Source organism: Haplochromis burtoni, unplaced genomic scaffold, assembly GCF_018398535.1.
Source record: "Haplochromis burtoni strain Fernald_Lab_line unplaced genomic scaffold, NCSU_Asbu1 Contig_1547, whole genome shotgun sequence".
NCBI lineage: Eukaryota > Metazoa > Chordata > Actinopteri > Cichliformes > Cichlidae > Haplochromis > Haplochromis burtoni.
The window spans coordinates 11,770-22,955 of record NW_024583908.1 but is presented as its reverse complement, the minus strand read 5'-3'; the positions used below and the strand labels follow the sequence as shown (position 1 = coordinate 22,955).

Here is an 11,186-nt window from a genome sequence, read left to right as displayed (position 1 = left end):
GAACTCAAGATTTGAGGGTAATCATGTTTCAGTGTATAGTTACTGTGCACATAGTTCATCGTAAAACCTGAAAGCTTTTGTTCCAAAATGTGTTGTCACTTGATTTATAGCCCATAATGGCTCAGAGCATCGGACATACGAAAAACTGCTTAAAGTAAAATTTTTGAGTTTTTTTAAAAATGTAATTGACTAAATGCAAAAAAAACCCACATGCTCAGAGCTGAGGGTTTTTTCTTATTCTTTACTTGCCATCCTCTTCTTGGGATAGCTCGCCGATGATGAATCCATTTCACTTTCTGTGTACGGACATCTTCAATATTCTTCACTTGTTCCTTTTTTTGTTGTTGCATGTTTTGTTTTTGTTTTGATCTTTTGTTGTAGCTTTTTACATGTTTCTTTTTGATTTCACTGATTTTTTTTTTTCCCCCCTCACTGATGTTGTTTGTTATGTTGGAAATGTCGAATATGATGTGCAGGTTACCTTCTTTTGCTTTTATCTGGACAGTTTATGTGCAGTGATGTTTTGTGCACCCAAGATTAATAAAGGACGGGCCTCAAGTTGCTGATAATCTAACATGTGTGGTGAACAGCTCTCTAAACACTCTGCACTAAAGTGTCAGGCAGATGTGGGCTCAGTGTGTTTTGACTGTTCAGGGCAGTTTGTTCAGACAGAGGTTACACCTCTTGACTTGAAATTTGAAGATGAACTTTAACCTGCGTCTCCACGCTGAATCTCCACTCTGAACTTACCTTTAGTTTTATTGCCTGAACCACAGAAGCAGTAAAAAGAAAGCCTGTGAAAACCGGGTGAGAACTTGCTACTTTGTTATACTTTGTGGCCAAATTTAGAGAAATGAATGTGCTTGCACTGTCATCAGTCTGTAGGCTGCTTACAGCAGGGTTTGTAGTTACCAGCAGTTGGGAGGGGGGTTTAGCAAGGAATCTTTAGCTTACTGGACTTAGCCTGTATGCTCTCTGTCTGCTTATCCACCCATGTATAATCAAATTCCTTTTGATACCCCCCACCCCAACCAAAAGCCCTCCACTTTTTTTTTTCTTTTGTTTTGTTATTGTTTTCATCTAGCTTGAATCCCCACCCCCGCCCTTATAACCTCTGATAACTCTGTTTGCCTTCTTGTTCTCATTCTAGCCTGTCCAGATTCCAGTAGCTTTAATACAGACTATTCTTTTGGCTCCCTTTCGCCTTGTCTCTTCTAACCTGCTGGCATTTTGTCTTTTCTCTCTCTCTCTCTCTGTCTTTCTTTACCTCGTTTTTTTTGTTTTGCAGTCACTTACCGGCCAGTGCTGGGTGGACTGGCATGAGCGCCATCAGTAACGGTGGGGTTATGGAGCCTACACAGGGATTGAATGGGAGTATGCTAGCCAACCAGCCCGGTATGGGAGCCGCAGGATACCCCACACACTGATAAGTGGGCAGGGTGGGAGATTTGTCAACCATCAGCCTCTTGCTGGCTGTACGGTGCCCTGCGGGGCTGTGTAACACTGCCTCCATTTTGTGGCAGGACTGAGACTTTACTGGGATGTGGAATCTAATGAGAAGGGTGACGTCTGTGGAGATGTAAATGGGATTTCTTGGGGTGGGCTGAGGTAACGGGAGCCAGGGAGCAGCAGTTTGACCCACACAGGTATTTACACCATTTGTGGTAGGAAAGACTGTCCATGAACCAGGGCTCTTACCATTTTTAAGTTAACTGTAAATGAATTATAAAACTGTAAAGGAGAATCTCTTTTTTTTTTCCCGGGCTTTACAGATTGCCTCCATTTTCACTTCTTTCCTCTCGACCACTGAGAGGTTTCTTTTTCTTTTTTTTGGAACTGAGTCATGCTAAGTTATGATCCTTAATTATCTGAGGAATGGAAATTTGTTCTAATTTTCTCTTGGATTAAAAACAATTGCAGGGATTGTTGCCACTGCTGTTTCTCTGTAAGGGCAGATTAATATTGCACAGTTCTTTCCTCTCTTGGATTTCCCAGAAAAATTTGACTACCAAGAGCATTTTTCTTTTTTTCTTTTCTTTTTTGCATTCCATTTCTCCTTCATATCTTTCTGACAGCCTCAAAACTTTTTCGCCACGTGTAAATAGCCATCCATTCATTTGAAACGATGTAAGTAAAATGCTACTGTTAACTGTGGGTGCTTGCTTTTCATTTTTTGTTTTGATAACTCGACAGTTAACTCGAACATTGTACGTAGCAGAGTGGCACTATCAAAGGTGACACTGGCACAGTGCAACACGCGACTCTTCCATGCAGGGATAAGACAGCATTGCTATGCAGTGCATACTTTAAAATTTAACACGATTCAAACGTTAAAGTGTGAACATGTTTGACACTTCTGATGTTTCTTTTCTTTTTTTCTTTTTTTTTAAATATCTATTGAAACGCCAGTATTTTATATCAGACAAATCTGAGTGTATTCAGCTTTACACTTGCTCTTTTTGCCAGAGAGATGGAGAGGCCTACATTGTGTAACTGTTGCCTTATAGAGCTGGTTTCTTTTAGCTGACAAGATACTCTTTTTAATTAGGCAGTGCCTACAGACCTTTTCAGACCTTTTTGTTTCAAAAGGTGTTAGTCCTGAGAACTGATGACTCTGCTACTGTAATCAATGTTTTCTTGCTTTGTCCAATTAAAATGCTAATGCACATAAACCACACTTTGTGTTTGTTTCCCCCCTTTGTTTGTTTTTGGTCATATTAGAGCATCAAATGGAAATACTGCATCTTTGCAACTGTGTCCAAAACTCTAAGCACATCACACGAAACATCTGGAAAAGTCTTGCTGCTTATAGCCTGCCAGTACTTGACCATATTTGTTAAGAAGAAAACCTGCTGATCTGTATCATGGCGCAGTTCAGCCAAATCTTTTTTTTTTTTTTTTTTTTTTTAAGCCACCGGCCGCTTTAATCTTCTAACATCTGCAGCCTTGTGTGTTTAAGACATTAGATTCTGTCCGGCTGAACCAGAGGAACTTTATTTGGTGCCAAAGCGCACAGATAACAGATATCTCACCAAAATGTAGAAACGTGGTCAAACATAAATCGGGTCATGTGATCGCAAAACCCTTAATGGCTTCAAAGGTGAAAATGAAGCACATAAGTGTTTTTAGAATCATATTACAGTAAGTCAGTCCCTGCAGCTAAAACTAGAGCTTAAAAAAAAGAACTTAAAGCTTTATTTTTATTGTACTTCATGCATAAAATGTTACAGTTCATAAAGAAAATGAACTTTACATGTACAACGCTCTGTTACTACAATCCTCATTTACCTCAGCACTTTTTTTTTTTAATTTTTATAAACACACACTGATGGATGTATCAGGAGCAACTTGGAGTTGCAGTTGTCTTGCTTAACAATAACTTCCAGATTGAGACTGGAACAGCCACGGATCAAACCAGAGATGTTCCAGTTGGTATACAACCTGCTCTACCTTCAGAGCCGCAGCCAAGATGGCTTCAGCACAAAAAAAGTTGAAGATACATTTGAATTTTAATTAAAAAAACAAACAAACTGTGCCTTCAGGTTGTCTGTTAGACTTTTAATATTCGGTTCATTAAAGCATCTCATTTATTCCAGTTCATAAAACAAAAAGGATTTCCCACAGTTCTACCACCACCTTCTGGCTGGAGCTTTTTACAGTTTGTCAGAGGACATTTGACTTGTAAGTGATTTTTTTAAATTTTTTTTTAAAAGCACAACCATGTGTTTTCTCAAAGTGATGTTTGTTCGAAACCCTGAAAACACAATGCAAAGACTTGCTGGGGATTTGTTTCAATGGGAAAGCTACTCTGTCGCCACACTGTAACTGTCAGGTTACACACCTTAGTAATGTTTCATCAACACAACCAACAGTTTATACCAGTGAAACTTGATTGTTCATTAGGAAGAGAAATGCTGTATAAGCTGCCTGTTGGTGCTTCTTAGCTGGTATTTTAAAACCTGATGTTTTATTGCTATGAGGCTACAGCACTGTTCACTCCACCACGGTGCTGCTGAGCGAGTTGACTGTTTACCAAAAAAACAACAAAATCACAGAAAAATACACATTTAGAAACTCATGCTACATTTAATACTGTAAGTTGCACTCGTCACAACAGTGATCTGGCTACACTTTTAAGCTAATACTGCATAAACAGTGCCGCCTGTCTGTGGTTAAAGCTCCTTATATCCAAGTTTAGACACCAAATGGACCACAGGTCCTGAAGGGTCTGTGTAAGCTGTTTATACAGCTTATTGTAGGGTCTTAGAATATAAAGCACCTTGGTGCAACTCTTGTGATTTGGTGCTATATGAATATAATTGAACTGAATTTGGACTTTGGTACCAGTGACTTCATATGCATCCTAACTGGCAGAACGGTGTGATATGGCAGCTAGATTATCAGAAAACAAAACGGGTCACAGACCTGTAGTAGCAGGCTCAACTAGCCCCAGCTCCACTGTGCAGTAAGCAATTCGCAGGCCTTTAATTCTAAGATGCTCATTATGTATTGGCACTCACGTGATCTATATTCCTAAAACGATATAGTTAAAATGAGTTAACTGGAATTCTTGCAGGCTCTCTGCTTGAGGCCTGTGAATGAAGGCCTGGGCACTAGATGGCGCCCTCAGTCCATGTTTCCTACAGGTTGCTGTGGAGCAGCTGGCTTGCTTTGCTGTTATTTAGCACAGTGTGACTAGAGCCATCAGTTAGTCTGTCAGCATGTCAAATGGCTGTCTGTCACATCAGAGTGAGCGAGTGAGAGCTTGTTAACGCGCTCTCTCTCTCTCTCTCTCTCTCTCTCTCTCACACACACACATAGAAAGTTTATCTCTTTTTTTCTTAATAAAAAACTCCAAACGTTACAGGTGTCTTTTAGATTTCAGTAAGCGCTGTACATATACTAATGTGTATGTTCATATGGGTGTTGTCAGGTATCGGTGCCAGCTCTCCTCAGTCTGAGTTATTGGGTCTTGGACTGCCATGCAGTCTGGCTGGCTGGAATAACAGGCAGCAAGAGCTGACAGGCTGATAAATGGTTTGTCTCTTCACAGCTGCTCAGCCAGGACCCGACTGGGCTTTAATGGACGGAGAGTCTGTTAGAGATGGAGGGGGAGAGAGAGATGTCAGAAGATGACTTAGTGAGCAGATTACAGCTGAAATCAATCAAAGCAGCCATGCTCGGTTTCTCTTTTTGTCTGTCCCGCTTCCTTTCTCTCAGCTTTTTCTGCCGCTGTTATTGCGGCACTCGAACAAAACAAAACCCAAAAAATTCAAAAAGGCTCACTCTTTGCTCTGAAATATACTTACATACTGGTTAAAGAAAGCTGAAGAATGTGTGGGAGCGAGGATACAGATCTAATTAAACATTTAAAAACACTTCTGCTGTTGTGATCTAACAGCTTATAGCTATCTTTGTTTCAGCCCTTTTATCAAGTATTACATCAGGTCTGAAATACATCCTCTCCCTGACAGAGTAAATGTTCTTTTATCACGTTCAGGCCTTCTAACCTTTAGTGTCTCAGCTCTAGTTCCATCAGTTAAATGTTCATTTTTTAAAACGCTAACATGATATATTATATATACACATTTCTTTTAGTTTAAAGGCTACTTTTAATCACTAGCTTAAGAGCCAAAACTGGGCCATCATTAGAATATGATGTCCTTGAGATGCAAAACACAATATTTAAAAACTTGGTGACGATGTTTTTCATGACTCATATGGGATTATTTTAACACAAGACATCCATATGATGCATTTGTTATGATGACCTCAATATATTGTGATATTAAAATGTTTCTTCCAAACCCCAAAAGCAGACTTACTGGGGATTTAGGCTTCAGCGGGAAATCCATGACAAAATCTATGCTGTAGCTGCAAACCCCTCCCAAACCCTACACCATAACCTACGGCACAACCCTTTCTCTGCCTGAATTCTGCTTCTGGAGGGAATCTGCATCACAACTTACAATGTGACCAGAAATCCCTTTCAACCATACGTCATAATTTGTCATCTAGGGTGCACCTCCTGAGAAAGGCAACTACACGTCGGGTCAACGCAGCCCATGACGATTGTCACTGATCTGTTCAATAGCATCGATTTTCCACTGCGGTTTTTGAGTGTGTCAGTTAAAGAATAATAATCAGGGTATCAAATTATATATTTAAATATAATCATAGCATCAATTTAAGTACTCACAAAAGCCAGAAATTCCTGGAGGAAGATTGCTGAAACTGTTGGATCTGATGTGAGGCAACACCCAAAGTGGGAAAAAAGTCCCAGCATTTTATTTGTTTTAACAACAAATAAAACCCAGTGACACAACCACATGGTAATTAACACACAACGCACCAGCACAAGCATAAATGTCGGCAGCAATGTTAGCCACTTACATAGGTTAAGCACTGCAAAGACTACCTGCAGGAGTCTATCAGGCCTTAGGATTGAAAGGAGAGCGGTACTCCAGTTTATAAAATACTGTTGTGTTATTTAAATGGACTTAGTCTGTGCTGTAACAACACCTTCTGTCTAACTTCTATCTCTTACAAAGACCAAAACACATTATTGTTTATTTCAGCACAGTTAACAGTACATATACTGTAGAAAAATATAATAATTGATGGTTTTATGTGCAAGCCATGTTGCCAAGTATACCCTGGCGAACACACTGGACAAAGGCAGGCTAAGAGGTGAACTGCCCATCTGCATGTCAGCTTAACTTTACTGTTTACTGACATTAAACTTGGTGAGTGTGCAAAGTGTGCAAATAATGGAAATAAACTGACCATGGAAATGTCACCAGCACTGCTTAAACCGATACTAGACTGCATCTGCCCTCATAGTAAAACCTGGTGCACCTGGTGTAGAAGGACCGCTGTTTTTTTGGCATTTTCATTTATAGCCAGTTTGTTCTGATAGTTTGGGCTTATCATTGTTTGTGGTCTATACTGCATTCAAAGTTTGACCTTCGCTGGATAATGGGGGATGTTTTACATAGTCCTTATTTCCTGCAGATATAAGCCTCGGTCCGGTCAGAGTTGCCTGGCAACTCTGTGATGCTGTTGCCATTACTAGCAAGGTGTGCCTACTTCAGGTGATGATGAGTGTATATCTTGTAAGAAAAAATATAAGTCAGACACCACAAATTCGGCCCATCTTGCCAAAATTCAACTGCTTGCAGATGAATATGTTCTTTCAGTATAAGATTCACAGATTCTCTAACATCGCAGGCTTTCTGTAGGTCACCTGCAGCAGTAAGTAGAGGATGGGGCAACCCTGCACTGGAAACGAGCGCTTTGAACACAGACCCATGTGTTCAAAAAGGATGCTGCCTTCATCTCATTTTTAAAAATGCATATCTCTTCTTTCCCAGGTGTTTGGCACTTCATGTCAGCTCATGTGTTTCACGCATTTGTTTGTATCAGTTTGCAACTGTGTTTACACATGAGGTCACAGAGAACAACCAATCTTGCTAAGGATACGACAGATTCACTGTAAATTGTCAGTTGTCATTTAAAAAACATTTAACCTCTTCAGTTCACCTGCTGCTGCTGACTGTCCCTACTCTTCTGGTGACGCCAGTTTCTTTTGGATGGAGTCAAAGCGCCGGGCGACTGCGTGTTTGTATTTCAGGTTGCTGATTGAGCACTGTACAAAGTGTGCCGAGTCAGAAAAAAAATCGCAGAGGAAAGAGGCAAGGGCTTGTGGGACAAGAGGTGCCCTGTGAATTGTTTGAGTGAGCAGGGTCCGTGTGTGTTTGTCTGTGTTTCCATGCAAGTGACAGCTTGCTGCAGTGGCTGACAGCAAATAAACATGTTCCAGTAATTAACCTTGACAGGCCCAATGTGGTGCCAACAGCAGAAACCTGCTAATGACACAATTAATCCATAATTAAGGCATTCTGTCACACCACAGTCACACACGCAGTCAGTGATGATCGTGTGTGTGTGTTGGAAGGACTGGTAGGGAAATACAGTATATGCTAGGATGTGTGCAATGCTCCTCTTGTGCTAACGCAACTTGTATTTGTTGCTTTTGCTTAAACCTTAATGTAAGAAAAGATCAAAAATAAAAGGACTCAAAGGTTTAGAAATGTAATCAGTGTGTAATCAGTACATATGTGCAGCCTTTGAAAAGGTCCCACAGTGAATGCTGAAGATAATGAACTTCTGCAGGTCAAATGATGACCTTTCTCTTATGAAGGTTTTATTGAATTTGCTTGAACACCTCCAACGATTTTATCGCAGCCTGTGTGGGTTCTAATATACGCAGAACAAACTGGCAGCAGAGAGGTGTTCCTCGAAGGTTTCTCAAAAATCTAAAAAGGCAGCACATCAAAAACTAACTGCTCACATCTGAATTCCTCATTGCCTCACATCCCTGAGCCTTCAAGTTTAATTCAGTTATATACGCAACAGCAGACTTACTGCATAGCTGAGGGTTGGACCCCACCCAGCCCAAAGCTACTGGGAAATAATTGCTTTTCTTGTCCCCTGATTTTTTTGCACAGGGGGTTCATAACAAGTTTATAACTGCATCATACATACAATTAAGTTCATAAGTATTTGGGAAGTGCCAACATTTTTTTACACCGTTGCAGTCAAGATGCTTTTGGAGTGCAGATGTTTAGCTTTAATTCACGTGGTTAAAAAAAGAAACATTGCATTAACTGCTTACAGCAAATTTTGGCTCGTCCCGCCAAAGAACCAACGAGCTCAAGCCATCGCATGGCATCTGTTGTCTGTCCATGTCACATGAATTGCTACTCCTCCTACAGCAGCAAGGGTGTCAAACATAAGGCCTGGGGCCCAGAATCAGCCCAGGAAAGACTCTAATCTGGGCCACTGGATAGCTTTGGAAAATGTGATGGAGAACAGAAATGTTCGACTTTTAATTGTATTTGTATTTATAAGTTTTACACCTTTTCCTATTGATGAAGCCCTCCCACATGGCTATTCATAATACACCAAAATATTTAAGTTCCATAATTTTACTCATTTACTTTGTATAATTTAAACCCAAAGATACCTTTTATTTACTGCAGCAGCATTTCTTTATCATGTGGAAGATTTGTGATGTATTATCCTGGGCTACATGAATGTTTGTGTGATTGTGTGAATGACATTTTTTGGTAGAAAGTACTTTCAGGGCTCACTTGAGTAGAAAAAAACACAACATTAATACCACTTAATCATATGGTCTTCATGTGAGAGTAATGCAGGGGTCCAGACTGGTAAAACCATTGCTGTGAAACTATTTGCCCCGCTATTTGTCACACTTATAAGTTTCCTCAAATCAAATGTCATCAAACAAAATTTAATATTACAAAAATATAACCTTAGTAAATATAAAACATTTTTAAATGATGATTTCATTTAATAAGTGAAAAAATTTGTCCAAACCTACACAGTGTGAAAAAGCAGCTGCCGCCTAAACCTAATAACTGGCTGTGCCACTCTTGGCAGCAAGAATTGTAATCAAGTGTTTGTGATAATGCTCAATGAGTCTTTCTGTCACTATGAAGTAACTCTGGTTCACTCTTCTTTGTAGATCTTCCATGTAGATTTTTTAAAATTAACATTGGTCAGCAGCCGCTTTCTCCTCAGAACTCTTCCACGGATGCCATTTTTGCCCAGTCTCTTTCTTATTGTTGAATCATGAACTCTGTCATTAACTGAGGCAAGTGAGGCCTGCAGTTCTTTGGATATTGTTCTGGATTCTATTGCAACCTCCTGGATGAGTTGTTGACGTGCTCTTGGAGTAATTTTGGTAGGCCGGCTGCTCCTGAGAAGGTTCGTCATTGTTCAAAATTTCCAACATTTCTAGATAATGGTTGTCTCTGTGGTTCGCTGGAGTCCCAAAGCCCTAGAAATGAATTTGTAACCCTGTCCAGACTTATACATGTCACTAACTTAGTTCTCATGTTCTCATATTATTGTATGCAAACATGCATTCGTCTTACTAACTCCGATTTGATAAGGTCTCTGGCTTGGATGAATTAACTCTCATTCACTCACTCTCATGCAAGTTACTTCATGGTGCTAAAAAACAGTAAAAGACAAAAAAGATATCAGTTCACCTAGCTTCTACTGCGAGGCCAATTTTCACACTTGAGTGAATGAGACGGGGAAATGGTTGAATGAAACTGGTTGGACTGAGGAAGCCAGTTGTTCTGCAGTCATGCAGAAAAAAGTCATGCACCATGCCTCAATGTTTTGCTTCAGTGTAATGTTGCTTAAGAAGACCAGTTTGAGCTAGTATGTGCAAGCCAAGCTAAACCAGAAAATAAGAAGCTGCAGAAATGTGAAAAAGCCACGTATTTTTGTAGTGAATTTTCTGTTTATCTCAGTTTCTCTGGCTCCATTGTTTACTTATCAGATTCTGGATTCTCTCTCCCTGTGCTGGTGCAGCGAGTCTGCTGAGTAACCAGCAGATCTCAATTTCATGGGAGCCTAAGGGTATAGCAAGATCTGAACACAGACCACAGCCCACTGAGACTATTTTTATACAAATTACATATGCTAGAAGCATCTACTGGGAAATTATTGCTGAAGACATTCACATCATGTCAGCATTCACGTCCAGTGCTTCCTTGAAGCTGTTGTTGCCTTGTTTAATACCAGAGAACATCTAAAAGGCTTATGATAAACAGAAGTGAAGTGGCAATAACTGTGCCCTCGTTGAGTTTTTACCATTCAAAAAAACCTTGTTTAATGTTTCAGCATAATTTGTTCAACACAACAATATTTACCTTTGATGGTAAGGGCTACTAGCTTTAAATAAACTAAGGAGATGACACGCGTGCCACAAAACGCGCTTCATTTCTTAAAAAAAGAAAAAAGAAAAGTAGGTTTGCAAATAAATTTCCAAGTTTTCCTGTTACAGACATTCAGCCGAAGAGCATTACAATTTCTCATATTTTTTTAGAGGTACCCTGAATTCAAGATTGTAGTAACTCATGTTTAATAAAATGTACGCTGGCTGTGAGATTTCAAATGCACTACAACTACAAAGAAATGCTGCAAAAGCACACACACACACACACACACACACACACACACACAAGAGACAATGCCACTATTCATTCACTCTCACATTCACACACTGGTGGAGGCAAGCTACGAGTTGTAGCCACAGCTGCCCTGGGGCAGACTGACAGAGGCGAGGCTGCCATATCCGATGGCCC

At 40.1% G+C, this 11,186-nt stretch overlaps 1 protein-coding gene across 1 annotated transcript in view; it reads left to right on the top strand.

The window, feature by feature from the left end:
- LOC102303555 (nucleolysin TIA-1) overlaps positions 1-2,677 on the top strand; it is a 10,225-nt gene extending 7,548 nt beyond the window's left edge. Inside the window, exon 12 of the mRNA XM_005952356.3 lies at positions 1,289-2,677. Coding sequence (XP_005952418.1) covers positions 1,289-1,427 — 139 coding nt within the window. The 3' untranslated portion in view covers positions 1,428-2,677. The remainder of the gene's footprint in view (positions 1-1,288) is intronic.
- Positions 2,678-11,186: the final 8,509 nt, after the last annotated feature.